Source organism: Dermatophagoides farinae, chromosome 4 (assembly GCF_024713945.1).
Source record: "Dermatophagoides farinae isolate YC_2012a chromosome 4, ASM2471394v1, whole genome shotgun sequence".
NCBI lineage: Eukaryota > Metazoa > Arthropoda > Arachnida > Sarcoptiformes > Pyroglyphidae > Dermatophagoides > Dermatophagoides farinae.
This window is the reverse complement of record NC_134680.1, coordinates 3,200,672-3,219,566: the sequence shown is the minus strand read 5'-3', so window position 1 is coordinate 3,219,566 and position 18,895 is coordinate 3,200,672. Positions and strand designations below refer to the sequence as shown.

At 29.9% G+C, this 18,895-nt stretch overlaps 9 protein-coding genes and 1 long non-coding RNA gene across 11 annotated transcripts; 5 read left to right on the top strand and 5 right to left on the bottom strand.

Annotated features, from left to right (window-relative positions):
* Window positions 1–489: 489 nt before the first annotated feature.
* LOC124500544 (uncharacterized) lies at window positions 490–2,680 on the bottom strand. The gene is made up of 4 exons (XM_075730551.1): window positions 2,234–2,680; window positions 1,776–2,036; window positions 1,527–1,661; window positions 490–1,419 (listed from the first exon to the last, which is right to left on the bottom strand). The coding sequence occupies exons 1-4, from the start codon at window positions 2,488–2,490 to the stop codon at window positions 840–842; spliced, it is 1,233 nt and encodes a 410-aa protein (XP_075586666.1). The 5' UTR covers window positions 2,491–2,680; the 3' UTR covers window positions 490–839.
* A 1,982-nt stretch (window positions 2,681–4,662) lies between these two features.
* On the bottom strand, window positions 4,663–7,610 carry LOC124490000 (choline-phosphate cytidylyltransferase A). Its single transcript, XM_047052460.2, has 5 exons — window positions 7,340–7,610; window positions 6,132–7,258; window positions 5,676–6,049; window positions 5,438–5,605; window positions 4,663–5,377 (listed from the first exon to the last, which is right to left on the bottom strand). The coding sequence occupies exons 2-5, from the start codon at window positions 6,361–6,363 to the stop codon at window positions 4,886–4,888; spliced, it is 1,266 nt and encodes a 421-aa protein (XP_046908416.1). The 5' UTR covers window positions 6,364–7,258; window positions 7,340–7,610; the 3' UTR covers window positions 4,663–4,885.
* Window positions 7,611–7,930: 320 nt separating this feature from the next.
* LOC124490034 (uncharacterized) lies at window positions 7,931–9,088 on the top strand. The gene has a single exon (XM_047052501.2). The coding sequence runs from the start codon at window positions 7,931–7,933 to the stop codon at window positions 8,834–8,836; it is 906 nt and encodes a 301-aa protein (XP_046908457.1). The 3' UTR covers window positions 8,837–9,088.
* A 718-nt stretch (window positions 9,089–9,806) lies between these two features.
* LOC124490019 (uncharacterized) lies at window positions 9,807–11,034 on the top strand. The gene has a single exon (XM_047052485.2). It carries the CDS (start codon window positions 9,807–9,809, stop codon window positions 10,806–10,808), a length of 1,002 nt encoding a protein of 333 aa, XP_046908441.2. The 3' UTR covers window positions 10,809–11,034.
* A 62-nt stretch (window positions 11,035–11,096) lies between these two features.
* Window positions 11,097–12,298, top strand: LOC124490049 (ribonuclease Phyb). Its single transcript, XM_047052518.2, has one exon. It carries the CDS (start codon window positions 11,316–11,318, stop codon window positions 12,021–12,023), a length of 708 nt encoding a protein of 235 aa, XP_046908474.1. The 5' UTR covers window positions 11,097–11,315; the 3' UTR covers window positions 12,024–12,298.
* LOC124490075 (vesicle transport protein GOT1B) lies at window positions 12,114–13,340 on the top strand. Of its 2 annotated transcripts, XM_047052547.2 has the most exons (3): window positions 12,114–12,856; window positions 12,933–13,071; window positions 13,134–13,340. In XM_047052547.2, exons 1-2 carry the CDS (start codon window positions 12,454–12,456, stop codon window positions 12,938–12,940), a joined length of 411 nt encoding a protein of 136 aa, XP_046908503.1. In that variant the 5' UTR covers window positions 12,114–12,453; the 3' UTR covers window positions 12,941–13,071; window positions 13,134–13,340. The 2 variants fall into 2 exon arrangements, with proteins under 2 accessions (XP_046908503.1, XP_075586097.1); XM_075729982.1 differs by having other exon boundaries at window positions 12,128–13,071.
* Window positions 13,050–14,440, bottom strand: LOC124490008 (protein HGH1 homolog). The gene is made up of 2 exons (XM_047052470.2): window positions 14,310–14,440; window positions 13,050–14,246 (listed from the first exon to the last, which is right to left on the bottom strand). Exons 1-2 carry the CDS (start codon window positions 14,338–14,340, stop codon window positions 13,144–13,146), a joined length of 1,134 nt encoding a protein of 377 aa, XP_046908426.1. The 5' UTR covers window positions 14,341–14,440; the 3' UTR covers window positions 13,050–13,143.
* On the top strand, window positions 14,427–16,044 carry LOC124498605 (uncharacterized). Its single transcript, XR_012832171.1, has 6 exons — window positions 14,427–14,989; window positions 15,045–15,115; window positions 15,173–15,329; window positions 15,386–15,436; window positions 15,496–15,782; window positions 15,837–16,044. It is a non-coding gene; the product is annotated as an uncharacterized LOC124498605 (long non-coding RNA).
* Window positions 16,045–16,323: 279 nt separating this feature from the next.
* On the bottom strand, window positions 16,324–17,624 carry LOC124490057 (nuclear envelope phosphatase-regulatory subunit 1). The gene is made up of 3 exons (XM_075729981.1): window positions 17,362–17,624; window positions 16,937–17,294; window positions 16,324–16,875 (listed from the first exon to the last, which is right to left on the bottom strand). Exons 1-3 carry the CDS (start codon window positions 17,429–17,431, stop codon window positions 16,662–16,664), a joined length of 642 nt encoding a protein of 213 aa, XP_075586096.1. The 5' UTR covers window positions 17,432–17,624; the 3' UTR covers window positions 16,324–16,661.
* Pex12 (peroxisomal biogenesis factor 12) lies at window positions 17,461–18,841 on the bottom strand. The gene is made up of 3 exons (XM_047052497.2): window positions 18,691–18,841; window positions 17,950–18,627; window positions 17,461–17,874 (listed from the first exon to the last, which is right to left on the bottom strand). The coding sequence occupies exons 1-3, from the start codon at window positions 18,787–18,789 to the stop codon at window positions 17,707–17,709; spliced, it is 945 nt and encodes a 314-aa protein (XP_046908453.2). The 5' UTR covers window positions 18,790–18,841; the 3' UTR covers window positions 17,461–17,706.
* Between the last annotated feature and the right edge of the window lie 54 nt (window positions 18,842–18,895).

Genomic DNA, 18,895 nt, shown 5'->3' with positions numbered 1-18,895 from the left:
ACATTATTTTCTCGCTCTGTCCCTCTCCAAACAACCAACACAAGCACAGTGTGTAATAATAATTTTTCTTCATGAAGAAAAATTTTAGTTTTCGAAAAAAAAGTTTCTAAATTGTTTTTTTTCCTTTTCATTCTTTATTAATTCATTTGTCTTGTCTTTTATAACAACATTACCACCACAACTAACTATTCCACCATCAAGAAAAATTCTCCCTATGGCCCTGATGATGATGAATGGATGAATCCAACATTTCTGATGGAATCAATATTATTAATATATAATATTATCATGTACTTATGGATGGCCGGATTCTGTGGATTCTTTCAGACAAATCAACCATGAACAAAACATTGAGATGAAAAATAGAATAAGAAAAAAAAGATGTCAAAATGACACCCTGTATATGTCATTAATTAGTATCAAAGAAGAAAAAAACAAACATTTGTTTTTTTTCTCCATTATGATGATGATAATTATGGGCAATAATTTCATTTAGTCAATGCATATTTTATTTTATTCCACTGAATTCTATTTACGGATTTTTCCATTGGGATTCGTATCGAATGGGAATAGGTGTATATGAATGTTTTGTACCAACTTATTCAGTTCATAATGAGATACGGGCAAAAAATTCCATTCCAAAAACTAAAGGAATTAATAATTACCACAAAAAAAAACATGTGGATATAATTTTTCGATGAATTATTCAATTTATTTGATTAGCTATATGTGTATGTTTGTGTGTGTTTGTACCAAATTCAATGTAAAAAACCATAATAAACCAAGATGATTTTGGAGATAACTCCATACTCTGTTGATGTGGACTAAAAAAGACTTGATTAAATCAAAATTGGAATCCGAATATAATCTTCTTCGAATGGTGAAATAAAAAATGGTGATATAATGGCTGTATATGTGATGATGATGATTAACCATTTGGCATTCGATAATGTCGTTGATGATGTTGATGATGAAAATTGTATCTGTGATTCAGGTTTCATCGTATAAATAATCATATCTGGATCAATTATTGTTGATGTATCGATTAATGATGATTCTTTTCGATAATCATTATCATCATCGTTATCGAATGTTTTATGAACATTGCCAATATGTGCATGTATTAATTCACGTTTATTATTGACATTATGCTCGATTGATTCGATCATACCGTTGATGTTGCTATCGGTGCTGTCACTACTGCTACTGCTACTTTTATCCGAATTGAATGATTCGGGCCATTCTCTACTTTCCGGATGAACTGGTGGCAATAGTGGTGATTGATGATGATGATGGCCGAGCAATGGTTGATCAATTGAATTCGAATGATGATTTTCATTATCGATCGTAATTTTTGTTTTCGAATCGATTGATTCAATAGACGCCATCTTTGATGATGGTGATGAACATTCAATTTGGCTAACCAAACAATGAAACAAAGAAAATTGAAAATCGATTTTTTTGGGTAAACAGTGAAGATTTTTTTTCTAATTAAATTTTGTTTGTCCCAAGATACACAAACATACCTATCAAAATTATCGGTATAATGTTGACAACGTGAAATCAGAAAACTCATTGAATGATCCATTAGATTTTTAGCTTTACGGCCACATTCTTCCAATAATGGACGATTTACGCATCGTTTGAATTGAGCATAAGTGCTATTTTTGTGAAAAAATCAAATTGAAATGAAAAACAAATTTAATTAAAATGACAAGAAGTATCTGTATCGCACACAGATTTTGAAATCAAAAAAAAAAAAAAAATAAAAATACCAGCAGATATGTTCATCTTTGGCCATTGGATTGGCAATATTATTCACTAGATGTTGATACGGTACGCCACAATGATCCATTGATATTTGTTTAAAACAATTTGCCCTTGCTAAATATTCTGTTTGATATAATTTAGAACTACAAATTGCATGTACAGTATCGATAGAATTCTCAACGGATTTATGAAATAATTGTCGACGATTCTCTTCGAAACAATGGCTTATATAACGTCGTATGCAATCAACAAAACGGCTCCACATTCTATTAACAAATTAGATAAAAACAAAAATAAATAATCAAATGTTAATGGGAAACAACAACAACAACAACAAAAAAAAACAATAACAATAATTTGTTTATCTATGAAACGACTATGTGAAAAAGAAAAACAATTTCAATTCAATGAAACGGAAAATAGAAACAGGAAAATGATACTCATATATACAATATATACTAACTTGCACATTTCATTCACATGTTCCAAACTAGTTGGAAACATGTATTGTGGATCATTAAGATATGGATATATATTATCCGTACAATTTGATTGTTGTTGACGACATTCGATTGTTAATGTTGGATTCGTTGTTGTTTGTTGATATTGATTTGAATATTGATCGGCGGCAACACATAGATTAATTAATATAATTATTATACCAAATGAACACAAATGGAATAATAATTTAATAATCATTGTTATAATGATCATTTTCATTTCTTTTTGTTTTCTTTCTTGATTTGAATTTCTTGATTTATTTATTTTTTTTTAATTCATTCAAATGACATCTCACATTATCAAAATGTTTTCTTATTTTTTTTTTTTTGATTCAATTCAATTAATTATTATTTGTTTGTTTTGTTTGTCTTGATGGTCATCATTATTATCATTCTCATCAGCATCGTCGTCGTCTTCATCATGATCATAACTGAAATGATCAATGTTTGCCATCATCATCATTGCTGCTATAACGATGATGAAGATGATAATGATGATGGTTGCGCTTTGATGATCATTGACAACATAAATTATAAATAAATAATGATTATAACAACCAGTGGTGGACATTTACAAGAAAAAAAATGTGTCACATATAAGCTCTATTGTTATTTGAAAATATGAAATCAAATCTTCATCATCCTTTTTTCTGATAATTGACGAATGTGTATATATATCCTTGAAAAAACAACAACAGAGAATAAATTCCAAATTATGAATTCGCATACACACACACACACGAACACATCTTCATATGAATGCATGTTCGTGAAGCGGAAGAAAATTTTCAGTAAAATTCATTCATTCATTAAAATACAAAAAACATGTCACATATTGTGTGATTACCATATTGGTCAGTGTTTTTGAAATTTTTTTTTTTCATCGGTTAATGATATTATTATCATCATCATCATGATAATTCAATTCATTCGTGTGGTGACTAATTCGATACATCTCTTTCTTTCTTTGGTGGTAATGGAATTGCCACAAAAAATCAAAAACACACACACACACACACAAGGTGATTTTGGTCATTTCATTCCTTTTTTTTTGTAATAAATTTACTAATGAATAGCTTCATTCATCCATTGTCTAGCGCATATTTATAGCTTGGATGTCAATCAAAAGAAATTTTTGTTTTATTTTCTGGATGCAAACATTTTTTGTTTCTTTGTTCGTTTGTCATGTAAATCCTGACACATTCATTTCTTCCGCATCCAATGTTTCGTTGAAGGCTGGTTGAATGAGTTTCAATTTTGTCATGTTTTGTTGTTGTTGTTCACTATTCAATTAAAATGGATCATTTTATAAAACCAGTTTCAACCCAATTTAGGATTCATTCATTTTCAAGAGAAAGAGAAAGAGGCAACAAAAAAAAACCACAACCCTGATCAGATAAAATTGACAAAAATAATTATTGTTGTTGTTGTTGTTCAATCCGGAAACACACGATGTTCACACATGTCTATATCGATATGTTTATCATCAATCATCGTTGGAAAGAGGAATAAAGTTTAATTCCTGTAAAACTGATTGAATGAATTTTTTCAATTTTGAAAAGTTCCATCCACATTATCCTAAGATTCTGGTAGCCAAAAAAAAAAAAAATGATTGATTACTTCTAAAGGGAGATGAATATTTTACATTTGTTCACCCACTTTACACACACACACATCAACCAGTCCAGAATTAATCAATTGATTACTGTGTGTGGAGGGGCTTTATTTCTTATTTTAGATGATTAATATTTTTCATTGATAAAATATTCTTAAAGAATTGAAATGAACCGAATAAAAAATGATTTCGAACAAATATGTCACATATATTGATGATTGGTGTGTTTGCGTGTTTGCGTTTGCATAAAAACGCTGAGTCATCATTCAATGAATGATGATTATGTTCCATCATCATCATGGTTATTATGATTATAATCATCATGATGGAACAAAATCAATTTTTATTTTTATTTTCTAAACAAAATGATTAATTTTTTTTTATATTTCTTTTTTTTATTATTATTTTCCAAATCGATATAATCGATCGTTTCGTCCGACAGCTTGTTCCCTAAATTAATGAATGTTCATTTTAGTTATTCTATTTTTAGTAATTCAGAAAAAAAGTAATAAAAACTTTCTTTTTTTTCATTTTCGCCGAATACACATAACAACAACAAAATCATTGATTTTAAAAAAAATTTTCTATCGAATCGATTATTATTATTATCATCGTTAAATTTCGTTGGAAATGTGACCTATTGCCCTTTATTTTATTGATAATTCATTCATTTTATTCACATTTATTTAATCGCGACCATTTTTCTAGGGCATATGTTTTACACAAAATGTGAGTGGTGTTTTCTTTGAAAATACTCTTTTCGGAAGTAGATAAATTCATTATTTCGATTGAAGATTTAATAAAATAAAATTGAAATTGAGTGATGTTCATATGTAATGTTCCAACAAAAAAAAAATAACGTCAGAATAGAATTTATTAATCATCCAAAAAAAGAGAGAAATTATTTGAATTTGTAAAGATCTTGAAGAATAGATAATTTTTGTTTGTTTGTTTCCAATAAATGTGTGTGTGTAGGATTTAAAGATTGTTGTTGATATTCTTATTTTTGTTTCATTCTCCGTTGGTTGTTTGTTGAAGTTCGATTTGTTTCCTTTGCCCCGTTTGTGGAAATTTTGTTAATATTTCTATTACTATTATTATTGTTACTACTGATGCTACTACGATTATTACTTGAAGAATTTTCATGATTATTATTTTTCGAAACATTCAAATCATCATTATTATCTTCATCATCTGAATATTCGTCCATTGAACTAACCGATCTTGTTGTAATTGATCTTCGTGATAATTTATTCGATTTTGGGCCATTTCTTGATCGTTTTGTGGTCGATACATATCGATTCATTGAATGTGATGATCCAGTTGTATTCAAATAATCGTCTTCTTCGGAAAAACCAGAAAATCCAGTATTCATACCATGAGGTAATGATGAATCATCACCGAGACGATGTTCCGGACTAGAGTTCGAAGGTGATGGTGATGGTGATAAGGCACGTTTTATTCGACCTGTCGATTGATTCCATATTGTATTCTATATTTGAGAACAAAAAAAATGAATAAATAAATAAAAAACAAAACAAATTCAACTAACCAGTGTTCCATCCGGTCCAAATAGTTCGATAAAACTATTGATAAATTCAATCGATTTATCCTCCCATTTTTGTATGAATTCATGTCGTTTTTGGCCCAAATTTTCGACCAACATTTTTCCTTTATCTTTTAATTCATCCATTTTGTTTTGTAATAAAAATTTTTTTTCCTAAAAAAACATAAATGGACAACATTTATTGATGTGATAAACAGAATTTATTCATTCGAAAAAAACTTACATTCAAAAATGAAACATTCAACTCTTTAGCTGTGTAACCACGTGCCAGATTACGTCGTACATAAACATCATAATCACGTACAATACGTGCAACAAGATCAGATGTAGAGATACCTTCCGTACGTTTTGTGGCAAGAAACATTCCACGTTCTTTAATAATAGTATACACGTCATCCGAATCATTCGATGTATATGGTATATCATCATGTGCCACAAAATCAATTTTATGTTCGGATAAAAATTCATCTGTCAATATCCATGGTGCATCACGGACAACTTCATCCACATAACGACAATGTCGTACCGCTTCATAACGTTCGGTTTCATTCATTACTGTTTTACCTTTGAATTTATTAGTTAAATAATCACCATTCACTATAATAATAAAATCAATGGAAAAATTCAAAAGAAAAATCAAATTATATTATGAACATATAAATAATAGGGATTAACAAACCGCCAACAATAAGATAGACATTTGGAAATGCACTTTTAGCTTGCATCAATTGTCTAGCATGACCAGCATGGAATAGATCATAAATACCATCGGCATAGATACGAATTTTACGATCCGACGGTATATGACCAGCTCGTGCAGAATCCAATGTAATACGTATAGAATAATCACAACGTGATAATTCAGCTAACGATTCTGGATCGCCAGCAATGGCAGCCGGTTTTATTGACATTTATTTGTTCAACGAGATAAAAGAAAATTTAAAACAAAAAGTCGAATCGAAGTTTTTTCTTTGTTATATTATTCGAAATTTTTGAGTACAAATTAATGTAAATTATATAAAAATTAGCCAGTAACACACTACATAACCATAAATCACACCATTTACACACAAACACAAGCACAATAATATTGAAAAATGATGATGATCAAATAAAACTATCAATTAAACATTATCGATGATGACGTTGCTGTTGTTCAATATTTTTTTCAATTTAATTCGATAAGAAAATAAAATTTTTTTCGATCGATTTTTCTTGATTAGTTCAACATAAATTATCACAATGCTGAAGATACGATTTCAACACACACACACACACACACATACAAAACAATTTTGTTGTTTATCTGGTTCAAAATCCAAAGGTTTTTTCTCACATGCAAACAAAACAGAAAACAAAAATTTTCAACTTCAAAATGGTGGTGCGTAGTTGGTGTGTGTGTGTTTTCATTCAATTTTTTTAATCGAGATGAAATTTGGAAACCAAGTTTCACGACAACGTCGTACTACTATTTCCTCTTTTCGTTTTTTTTCGTTGAGAGATTTAACGTTTTCGATGCTTTTTCTTGAAAACTTCCTGAATGACTAATTGTATGGCGTGTACAACCAACAAAACATTCACACGTTGATGAATTGTATGATTGAGTAGAAAAGAATTTATACGGGAATTAATTTGTTTTCAATGAAATAAAATAATGAACAATGATTGGCATTTTTTCTTCTGTTCGCTTGTTTGTTTGAGAGGTGAAATTTATTATTACAAAAATTCGATTCTTTATTCACTCACGACACGTTTAACATACATACACACACAACCATCGAATTGAATTATTGAGCAATTTTTTCCCTGTATTTTGGCAAAGAAAAAAATGTTTCATTTACATTTTAAATGTGATTTCATATCTTTGATGATTTAATCGATACTTACCCGAAATGAATTGGATTATTTTCAAAATCCTAATTACAATATCGATGGATAGATGGATGAACCTTGAAATTATCTTTGACAAACACTCACACAAATGCAGAAGCAAACACAGACACAGTTAAATAACCATTTAAACAACAATGAATTCAATCCGAAAAGAAAAAAATTAACACAAATAATTCCAGTTCTAATCCCATCCAAAAAAAAACAAATGATGATTCATTCAACCAAAAAATTAAAATAACACTGAAACCAGCTGACTTATGGATGATAAAAAAATAAGAAAAAAGGGTAAATATCGACAACGACAACAATCAAATATTTTGTTTAGATTTTATCTGGGCGGAGCCTATATTTGTATCATACAACAAGAAAGAATTTCACGTGATCATTTTATTTGTATGCACCAAATTAATCGGAGCTGACATTGATCATGTTTTTGTTGTTATAGCAATATTATTATCCTTTTTGTTTTGTGAGTCGTCATTTTTTTTGTTGTAATCCAATCATTTTACAAGTTGTCGACACACCTGATTGTGATAAATTTTGTGGATATTTTAAAATTATCATCATATTAATAATTGTCCGAAAATGATGAACAATAACACCAACAATGGCCAACAAGCAAACAATGATTATGTCTATCGAACAGCTGAATATATGCCACCACCGATTTATAATGATGTTACACCATTGATTGCCGATAATCGTACATCTAGTGGTCGAAATATTTTAACTATAAGACCCGAATATATCTATGTATTTCCTAGTGTAGGTTCAAGACGTCGTCGTTTAATAAATCTTTTCCTATACATTGTTATGATTATTCTATTGGCCGGTCTTTTTGTCATGTTTATGTCTATGTTTATAACATATTCACAAGATTTTAAATACTTACTGTTTGTACGTCGATGGCCACCAACCGTTTGTCGTGATCATAATGTTTGCCGTCCAGATTCTAAACAATTTGAACGTTGGGTTATTCATGGTCTTTGGCCAGAAAATGCCGACAATACTTGGGATCAATTCTGTTCTAATCAACCGTTAAATCAAACAGTATTGAATCCAATACATGAACGTATGTTAAACATATGGCCAAATTTATTACAAGGTAAAACGGAAAATTCTCTTTGGAAACATGAATGGCGTAAACATGGAACTTGTGCAAAAATGACACAATTTGAATATTTTAATCAAACGCTCAATCTATATGAGGAATTTGATTTGGATCGAGCTTTAATTGAAGCTAATATCGTGCCACGATCAGATAGAAAATATTCTCGTGAACTATTCGAACACGCATTACATGAATCAATCAATAGGAAAGATTTTCAATTAAATGATCCTCGAAATTATATTCTTAATTGTAAAGAACATGAAAATGATTCATATTTAGAAGAGATTTGGCTTTGTGTCTCATTTCATCGTCCAGATCAACCATCATATTGTACAATGGAATCATCATGTCCGAATAGTTTTTATTATACCGGATTCTAAAAAAGTGTCCATTGATTCAATTTTTTATTGATTCTTAATCGACAATTTGATTTATAAAACAATTTGAGAAAATATTTTATATGAATTATAATAATGGATAAAAAATTGTCATTACATCATCATCATTTAATCCAATCATTTTTTTTAAATTGATTTAATTGAAAAATATTCGACATTTCCTTTTGTCATATAATATATCTTATATCTATTTTCAGAAAAAAAATCTAATAAAACCATACTTGTTATATTAAAGGTCGATCACTGTTCAATATTTGAAATATGACATTCCAATCGGTTGAGTAAGTTTATATATTGATGATAGTAGATCGATTACATTACGATTGATTGATTGATTTGAATGCTACAAGCCAATGAGAACAACGACAACAACAACAACAAGAAATCATCAGTTTTAAACATTTAAATCTAGAACAATAATCACAAAATGGAGAGTTGATTATTATATATCAACCAACCACAATTACCATGGTTGCAACAACAAAATTATAGTAAAAACAACGATTGTTTAATTGGTTTTGATCCATTTTCATTGCAATCGGATTATTATTAGTATCTTAATATCTTGAATGCTGATAATCCACTAGTAACACCAAACACACACACACACACTCATTTATCAATGAGATCAAAAAAAATTTTCTGTAACCAATAGAATCTATGTATGAAACATTAAAATTATTTGTATTTTAGTGCTGTAAAATTGAACGGAAAAAATTGCTGTTGGTTTTTTTTTTATTATTATAACCATATATACGGTGTTAAAGGAATAAAACATTATTGTATATTGATCATTATAATTATCTTCATCGAGTGTTCATCAAAGTTTTTCTGCATTTTAAATCTATGTAAAAATTTAATTTTTTTAAACCTAAAAACTCATCATTTTGAATCTCAGAACTTGTTGTTGTTTGTTTTGCCACCAAGAAATAATAATTTCCTTTATACAACGATGCCTAGTTATAGTTTGAATGATATATGTTGTCCACCATCATATAACGGTGAATCTAGACGTGCACGTTGGTTTTTTCTCGGTCTATTCGTATTCATTGGTTTTATGATTATATTCATTTTGATTGGTTTAGCTGCTGGATTATGGAAACATGCACCTGAACAGGATCATTATTTAATACTTTCACGACAATGGCCAATTACCGTATGTATAGCACGGCAATGTGATGAAAAATATCGTGATCAACAAGAATGGTTGATAAACGGGTTACAATCACGTATTGCCGGTGAAAAACCATTAAAGAATTGTGAACATGAAGAAAATGATTTCAAACCGGAATCTGTGAAAGATGAAAAAGATTATTTTGCAACAAGATGGCCAAATTTGGATCCATTACCTCACACACTCACAATTAAGGAACCGACGGAAAAACCGACTACAACTGCAACTTCCACAGTAAAGACCACTACTGTGAGTATTAGTAGTAGTACAACAAAAAAACCTGATGATAAACCTGATGATGATAAACACAATGAAAAACAATGGTCAAAAGAATGGAAACAATATGGTACCTGTTATGATGGAAAACAAGCCGATTATTTTCAAACCATTATGGAATTAGATAAAACATATTTATTAAAAGAAGCAAAAATTTCGGAAAAAATAATACCAAACACAACGGCATTGATCGAATTGAATACATTGGCCAAAACATTGGCTGAATATTTCAATAAAAAAAATGAACAAAAATGGGATGAGTCAATGTTTGAATTTGTATGTAAACTGGTTATAAATACAAATAAAAATGATGATGAACAAGGACAACATTTATATCTACTTGAAGAGATACGTATGTGTTTTGGTGCCATGACCAATGATGATGGTGACAAGAAAAAACAAGTGCATAAACCGATCGAATGTTTTGATCGTTCATCATATGGCATTGAATCGCCATACGGTTGTTTTGGTCAACAATCGGTCAGATATCCAAATGCATTTTAAAATCATTTTAAAAAATTCATTGATTATTTTTTTTTGTTGCTTTGTTTTTATTTATTTTTTATTTTTTTTTTAATTTATTCAATTTATTCTTGTTTTTCTTTCTAAATTCGCCATAATCAATCTATTATCTTCTTCTTCTAATTGATCTTTATGTTCTTCTGTTAAATAATCTGTAGAATTATCATATATCTAATTTAAAGAAATAAAAAAAAAGTTTTAAATTTAATAGTCAATTTCATCATGAAAAATGTATCTAAAAAACATACAAATTAAACATCAAAAAATCATTTATTTTTTGATTAGATGTAATCGCCAAAAAAAAATTTGTGCGATTTATTTTATTGTTAATAACGGATGGTGATCATAATGTCACTGTAAATTTGTTGCATTTTATAAAAATGTAGATCGTCCCAGCAAATCGTCATTGTTTTATTTTTTCACCACAAATAATCGTTGGTCGTTTTATATTTTTTTGGCTGATTTTTGATTGAATTGAAAAATCGAACGATGAATTTGAAAATTGTAGCATTTACTACCATCGCTGTTATCATTATTAATCTTGGTATTGGTATATGGTACGGTTTTTATAAACAATCTAATAATAGTATTGAGATACGTTCCATCAATGCTAAAGTGAATTATTATAATGTTTTATCCATTAATTGGCCATTTACCGTTTGTGTGAATGCAACAAAATCATGTATTAGACCGTTACCGAATCGTTGGACCATTCATGGTCTTTGGCCAAATGGACTTGATAATTCAATGATTTTCGATTGTACATCAGAAAAATATGACTCAAATCAGATACGAATGTTGAAAACACGTATGGATGAACAGTGGTTATCGGTTAAAAAATCTGGTAATGATGCTTTTTGGAAACATGAATGGCAAAAACATGGAACCTGTGCAACTGGCTATAGCCAATATGACTATTTCAATAAAACATTGTCATTATTTGAACGTTATGATGTGAATCGAATGCTGAAAAACAATGGCATAAATTATGGTAGCCTAATCAATGTGGCTGATATTCGTCGTGCACTTGAAGCCAGTGGTCTACGGTCCGATATGTTTGTGATACAATGTAAAAATTCCTATAAACAACCATATCTATTCGAGATTCGAATGTGTTTTACAGCCGATCTAAAACCTATGACCTGTGCTATAAAAAGTAATTGTAAAAAACCACAAGTTTTTTATGTGATGAAATAATTCGATTCAATTGTTTTCAATTGGACAATTTTATTGATGATAATTATAATTTCAACTAAATAGACCTCTAAAATTTTTCAAATATATTTTTCTATATCGACTTAGTCGGTTCGTCAATAAACACAAATAATTCAACGTTGCATATATACGCCGATATATTGCGAGTGGTAAAGAGATGTGATTTTTTTTCATTCAATTTAATTTTTTTGTATTTTCAATAATTTTCCTCATTCAATTGATTTTTTAATGAAATACATCTGAATTTTTGTACCCAATTTTCTCTTGTTTGTCTGTGTTTGTGTGTATATAATTGACCTAGTTTGTTGTGAAGGGTGAACACTAAACGAACATAAATATTCAACAAGGTCAACAAACCTGGTGTTTTTTTGTACATTTGAATTTCAAAAACTTCATTTTTTTTTATTTGAAAATGTTATCCGATACACAAAAAATTGGCCTTGGTCTTTCCGGTTTTGGTATCGCATTCCTTATGCTGGGAACATTAATGTTATTCGATAAAGGTTTATTGGCCGTCGGTAATCTTCTATTCATATCTGGTCTTGCATTCATCATTGGTCTTGAACGCACATTTTGGTTCTTTTTTCAACGCCACAAATGGAAAGCATCGACATCATTTTTTTCCGGCATTATAATCGTTTTATTTGGTTGGCCAATCATCGGCATGATACTCGAATCATATGGATTTTTACTATTATTCCGTGGATTTATTCCGGCTACAATTGCATTCCTATCACGTGTGCCTGTCGTTGGTTTTATACTTAATATGCCCATCATACGAACCATTGTGAATGCATTAAGCTCACAGACTGGACGTAATAATGTTTAATACGATATCATTTATATCAAATTAAATATATTGTCATATAAATTTCATATATTATATGCCAGAGACTTGATGGATCGGATACCAGTCAAAACACCACTTCGAAGGACCATCGAATCAATCAACATTCGTTTGTTTGTTGTTGCTTGTAGAATTCACATTGTCATTTCATTTCTAGCCGATTTTTTTTCTTAAAAAACCCATGTAAATATTTATTTATTGAAAAATAAAAAAAAACTTTCATTAAATCTTAATCAAACGTATAGATAGTTTATATCATTGATCACCATGATCTAAACGTTCGAATTTTTCCATCAAATCGTCGGGAATTTCCAGCTCACGAAGATTATCTACATTGATTTCATCCTCTTTTTTAATAATAACATCAATCAATCGCATTAATACCTCTCTAAGATCTTCTCGTTGTTCCCATCGATAGTATTCACGAAGATGATAATAAATATTTGTCGAACGAATTATTTCACGACCATATTTAGTCGAACAAAATTGATGTATAGCTTCGATTAGTAAACGACGAATATCTGCATTTAGTTCACGTTGTTTATCATCAGGCAGATATTGTAGATCCAATGGTAATGATTCCATTTCTTCATCAGTAAGTACTTCACCACCAGCTAATGGCATGACTAAACGTACAAGTAATTCAGGATCTTCTTCAGAAATTATTCGTTCATGGTAACGATAATCTATACAACAATTTCGTATTAATTCAATGATCGATAATCGCAATTCGATATGATCATTGGTATCTTCTTGATGATAATCATAGATTATCATTAATGAATGTAAAACTTTTCCATCAATTAATCGATTACGAATTTCTTCACATTGACAAAGATTATTTAGATATGCAACCATTAATGGACGTGATTTCTGACATTCTTTAGATTGAAATTTTGTCTGAAATCCAGAAATAAATTTGTCCAAGGGAAATGGGTTTAGAACATTCGTAACTAGTGATTGAACAAATGAAATGTGGCGAGTAAAATTGACAAGAATTCCTAGATGACGATCAAGATCTGTAATCTGCTCATTGGTTATATGATCGTTTAGATGATGAAGAAAATCCGTTTCGCTCATTACAGCTTGAGATATTTGTTCAGAAGTTTGTTTATCACTGTCCATCGTAGAAGCTGCAGCCGAACTTATAATTAGCACACAGTCCAATGAAAATCGAATTAAATCATTTGAATTCGATTCATCTTCATTATGAGACTTTTTTCTTTCCGGATCATTGCAATCATTTGTTTCTAACGAACAAATCGTTTTGCAAAGCCAGTGAACCAATGGAACAATTTTGGCACTATTACGACGAATGAATTTTTCCCGCTTTTCCAGATCATCATTTGCCATGATCGCTATTTAAATTTGATAAATTGTATTCGATTGTACACATACTACAAACAATTGATTAAACTAACCTTTTATCAGGACTTCGAATGTTGAATTCATTTTTAAATTGATAATTTATAATCAATCAATTAATGGATCAGCAAATTTCATATATACACAAATCTCCACATAAATAAAACCTCGTGGATTGCAACAGTATCCACAGAAAAGAAAGTGTGGAGACTGGTCTCCAAATTTGCTGACTGTTTCTCCAAATTTGGAGACTGGTCTCCAATATTGCCGACTACTCTACAAAAATGGAGACTAGTCTTCAAATTTGGAGAAACAGACAGCAAATTTGGAGACCAGTCTCCAAAAATGAGTGCTAAAAAAATTTCGATTGTTTTTCGATTGTTAGTTGAAAACTTTAAAAACTTTAAAATTTCTACAAGTCCAACTAATGAGCAACTGCGCATAGTCATATAGAGATAGTGCAGCTAACTATTTTCAATACAAATGTTGTGCCCTTCTATTCCCCATACGAATTTGAATTATTTTTTTGATGACTTGCATTTTTTTCTATTTTAATCGTGAAAATTTTTGCACTAAATTTTGGAACAAAGAATTTAATCAATTCAAGATTATCGTTGTTCAAAGTTATTGTGGTCTAGAAAATTGGCCTCAAAATCAATGAAGATCGTTTAGTTCGGTCATCATGTAATAATGATACAAGTTGGCGAAAAAATTCCATTTTCGATGACTTTCAAATGTATTTATCACATTTTGTTTTTCATCAAATTGTATTCAATCACATCCTTTTTAAGTTTTCTTTTTCAGAGTCCATTATACTTGATAATTGGAATTCGGATTAATATATAAAAACATGGTCAATAAGGTAATTTACATTTTGCCTTAGATTGAAAATGCTAACAATTTTCCTTGTCTTTTGAAGCATAAAATTTTCATTGATGATCAATGATCATTAGACATATAATTGGTGTCGTCTTTAGAAAAACGATCATGGTAATGATGCCGAACAGTACAAATTTATTGGCGGATATCTGGTCACTAACATGGTACGATGTCCAATGAAACATGTTCAGCATCAGGTAACTTTGGAATTTCGCTACCAATCAATAATTCTAACACTTACATTTCTCAAAAGTCTATTCAGAACATGCCTGCTTTTGGTTGAATTGTCGGAACAACTTATTTAGTAAGTCGACATATTCATTTTTCATATCTGATAAAGATTCGTCTATTTTTTCTTATTAGATTCGCTAAAATTTTACGATCAACAAGTTGAAATTCGACTTATGATTATGTTCAAGATCAATTCGGCGTTTCCATTGTTCATCAGCATCCAATTCAAGAATAGTTTGGCAATGTTCAACACTTGATAATAGGTTAGGCTAGGGTTAGATTAGGCTTAGGAACATGATCTGAGCTATTTCCTATTGAATTCGATGCTGATTGAAACTTTGGAATCAATGAAGCGATTGACAATTACGATTAATAGTCGAAGATTCACGAACTGGAACATACACTCGAAACTGATAATGGTAAGCAAATGAATGGATTAATTGAAAAAACAACTAATATTTATTTTCGTTTAGGATCACCGGTGAACAATTTGGAAATTGAATCTCGAATCATGGATTGAATTTGGTCATTGACTTGGAACTTGGACCGCGAATTACGGATTTATTTCAAACGAGGCAATTAACGTTGAATGGCGTAATTGGGGTGTGAAATATGAATGCATTTTATTATTTCAAATATTTTAATCAATTAATATAACAATAAAATCATTTATCATTTGAATTTCAATATATCGATTAAATTAATATGGGGGATAAAAAGAATAGAAGGGGGACAAATTGCTGCAACAATCGTGATGGACGATACTATCGATAGTCAAATCGTTAAATCGTTCACTCAAAATTTTGATGGAGACTGGTCTCCAAATTTGGAGAGAAGTCTTCAAATTCAGAGTATTGCGTAAATCTTCAAATTTGGAGACCAGTCTCCACGTTACTTTTTTTGCTGTGATCATTGTACTAGCAACGTATGAACTTTTGATAAAAAAAATTATGAAAATAATTTTCGTATTTTTAATTTATTATCAATCTACGTATTAATAACTTGAAAATATTAACTTTATATAATTTTCATATCGCTTATTATAGGAAAAAATAATATACATGGTTATATTGTTAAGAATATTTTTGCTTAATTTCGACGTCGATTCGGAAATGAAAGAAATGTGACTTGAGGTATATATTGTGTCAGATATTGGAGATTAATTCCGGCTTCGAGGATTCATTTAGTATGAAGATTGATTGAACAGTTGTTTGTTTCATATATGAACATATAACACATGGGACAAAAATAAGAAAAAAATTGGAGATCGTCATAGTTGTATTGATAATTTGTACAGGCTAAGGTCTACGTTGAATATTTGAATTGGGCATCACTTGTGTTACCGGACTTGAATTCAGATGAAAAGCTGAATGATTGAAACTATTATTTGATGAAAACATTAAAGAAGTCGTTGATAATGGGCGGGAATATTTTTGTTTCACTATCAATTTTCCTTGATCATCACAAGATAAGGCAAAATCGTAAAGAACTTCACGTATCCGATTTACGATTCTATTTTAAAAATTAACGAAAAACATTTTGTTTATATATAGACAAAAATCTAATAACTTACATATTTGTCTGTATGACTCGTTGATGAATACCGAAAACAAACAGAGCGATTAGAATCACACAATTAATAGTGAAAAAATAATGTTTGGCAAGTGATTGAATAAATGTCAATTCTTCAACATGAATAAGCTCATGATGTTCGACTAATGTCTGACTATCATCCGATATCGATATCATTGAATTTTTTGACTGAAAATGTTTATCATGATTACTGGATGGATTCATTGAATCTTGTAGCCAAAAATATGAACTAATTGCAGTGGATGTAAGGCTAATAGCCAAAACGATACGCCATAAACGTTCGCGTGGTTTTTGTTGCAATATCGTTTCCATAAGTCGACGTTCGAAAGCTTTTAAATCTAAAAAAAGATACAATAGTTATCTTAAAAAACGGCATGTAAATTAAACACAAACACAGAATCAAACCATTGCATTGTATTGTTGGATTCAATTCGATAGTTGAAGTTGTCATCTGATTCGAAGTTAGTGTTGACATGTTTTTTTTGTTGGTTATTTGACTGTTAATTTTTTTTAATAAATATTTTGATTTCTATTTTATTTTATCCACAATTAAATATCACAATTGTAGGGAATAATAATAAAAAATACTAATAAATATTTATTTTGTCGAAATTGTTTAAATATAATTTACCAATCTCCTCCAAGCGAAAAGAGAACCAATAATTCGTATAGAATTTGTAAAAAAAACGAGCGGCTCACTTCAACGTATACACCCACAAATATTATCGAGTGCCAAATTAATACGTTGCATTATGAAAAAATTCGTACCAATTGTTCAAGCTCGGATGGAAATCCCGTTATTGGACAGCGATGATTTTTGTTTAGATAAGAATGAATACAAGTATAACAGAATACATAACCACTGGATGTAAGGGCCGTTTCATTTTGTCGTTTAAGGCCACAAATCGGACATAGATCCTATATGTATATTCAGAGCAAAAATATAAAAATTATTGAAGATAAATAATGTCATTGAATAGAGAAAAATCTCACCGATGACATAGAATGATTTCGACTAAGATTTTTATTATCCGAAATGGGTGGTGGTAAATCCGGTGAATGTTGAAAGTTAAACATTTGCCTTAAATCGGTACGTGTATTCCAATAATCAAGAAATTGTATAGCAAAAGCACCGGAACGAAAAGTTAGACTAAAAATACTGCTCATCAAGTATGAAAGTTTGGATAGAAAATTAGTGGCAGGAATTTCATCTTTGAACATTGAATGTACAAGTTTCATACGGCCAGCAGTAACGGGCCAAAAGAAAACAAACGAAGGACAATGTGCATAATGGTCACCATCGGTTGCATATGATAGCCAAACAAACAGACGTATTAATTGCACAAATTTTCGGACGAATGGATAATATTGAAGAATGATTTTGTGTTGACCATTATTCAAATATTTAGTCAACATATGATGTTCGTGAATTTTTTCGTAATAATTATCCAATTTTTCCATTGCATATGGCACCAGGCAAAGCTGTAAAAGAGATTTCAACATATCAGATTGCTGGCCAAATGGCGATCGTTTTAGTGAAAAATAATGTTCGGTAAACGAAGCCTGCCATCGATGAAGATATGACCACTGTAAAATCAGATCGAATAGTAGAAAATATTCATCAAAATTTCTTTCCAAATTATGAAATTTTAAATCATTCGATGAAAGAAACTATTTTATGAAAAGAAAAATTCGTTTGAAAATAAATTTTGAAAAAATTTTTGCAACACATACTCTAATCATAAATTTTAATGCTCGTCGTATGGATCGACGAAGAATATCTTCGGACCAAATGATAAAGATAGATGGACGATTTGAAATTATTCCGGACATTTCAACATTCTAATGAATGACTATTTAGTTATGTCAAAAATATCACTCAACAAGTGATGAACGATAATTCAAGCAAAAGAAAAATATCGATTAATCGCGATATTGA

What these genes read in the sequence shown, in the direction of transcription:
- LOC124490019 (XM_047052485.2), top strand. Translation starts at nt 9,807, where the DNA reads ATGCCTAGTTATAGTTTGAATGATATATGTTGTCCACCATCATATAAC.
- Pex12 (XM_047052497.2), bottom strand. Translation starts at nt 18,789, where the DNA reads ATGTCCGGAATAATTTCAAATCGTCCATCTATCTTTATCATTTGGTCC. An exon ending in CATTAAAATTTATGATTAGA is followed by an intron (nt 18,628 to 18,690) that starts GTATGTGTTGCA and finishes TTCATAAAATAG; the next exon opens with TTTCTTTCATCGAATGATTT. An exon ending in GAAATCATTCTATGTCATCG is followed by an intron (nt 17,875 to 17,949) that starts GTGAGATTTTTC and finishes ATATACATATAG; the next exon opens with GATCTATGTCCGATTTGTGG.
- LOC124490057 (XM_075729981.1), bottom strand. Translation starts at nt 17,431, where the DNA reads ATGTCAACACTAACTTCGAATCAGATGACAACTTCAACTATCGAATTG. An exon ending in TCCAACAATACAATGCAATG is followed by an intron (nt 17,295 to 17,361) that starts GTTTGATTCTGT and finishes ATCTTTTTTTAG; the next exon opens with ATTTAAAAGCTTTCGAACGT. An exon ending in CGAGTCATACAGACAAATAT is followed by an intron (nt 16,876 to 16,936) that starts GTAAGTTATTAG and finishes TTTTTAAAATAG; the next exon opens with AATCGTAAATCGGATACGTG.
- LOC124490000 (XM_047052460.2), bottom strand. Translation starts at nt 6,363, where the DNA reads ATGTCAATAAAACCGGCTGCCATTGCTGGCGATCCAGAATCGTTAGCT. An exon ending in TGAATGTTTCATTTTTGAAT is followed by an intron (nt 5,606 to 5,675) that starts GTAAGTTTTTTT and finishes ATGTTTTTTTAG; the next exon opens with GAAAAAAAATTTTTATTACA. An exon ending in TTGGACCGGATGGAACACTG is followed by an intron (nt 5,378 to 5,437) that starts GTTAGTTGAATT and finishes TCTCAAATATAG; the next exon opens with AATACAATATGGAATCAATC.
- LOC124490008 (XM_047052470.2), bottom strand. Translation starts at nt 14,340, where the DNA reads ATGAATTCAACATTCGAAGTCCTGATAAAAG. An exon ending in ATTCGAAGTCCTGATAAAAG is followed by an intron (nt 14,247 to 14,309) that starts GTTAGTTTAATC and finishes AAATTTAAATAG; the next exon opens with CGATCATGGCAAATGATGAT.
- LOC124490034 (XM_047052501.2), top strand. Translation starts at nt 7,931, where the DNA reads ATGATGAACAATAACACCAACAATGGCCAACAAGCAAACAATGATTAT.
- LOC124490075 (XM_075729982.1), top strand. Translation starts at nt 12,454, where the DNA reads ATGTTATCCGATACACAAAAAATTGGCCTTGGTCTTTCCGGTTTTGGT.
- LOC124490049 (XM_047052518.2), top strand. Translation starts at nt 11,316, where the DNA reads ATGAATTTGAAAATTGTAGCATTTACTACCATCGCTGTTATCATTATT.
- LOC124500544 (XM_075730551.1), bottom strand. Translation starts at nt 2,490, where the DNA reads ATGAAAATGATCATTATAACAATGATTATTAAATTATTATTCCATTTG. An exon ending in CATGTGAATGAAATGTGCAA is followed by an intron (nt 2,037 to 2,233) that starts GTTAGTATATAT and finishes ATTTGTTAATAG; the next exon opens with AATGTGGAGCCGTTTTGTTG. An exon ending in TATACCGATAATTTTGATAG is followed by an intron (nt 1,420 to 1,526) that starts GTATGTTTGTGT and finishes TTGTTTGGTTAG; the next exon opens with CCAAATTGAATGTTCATCAC.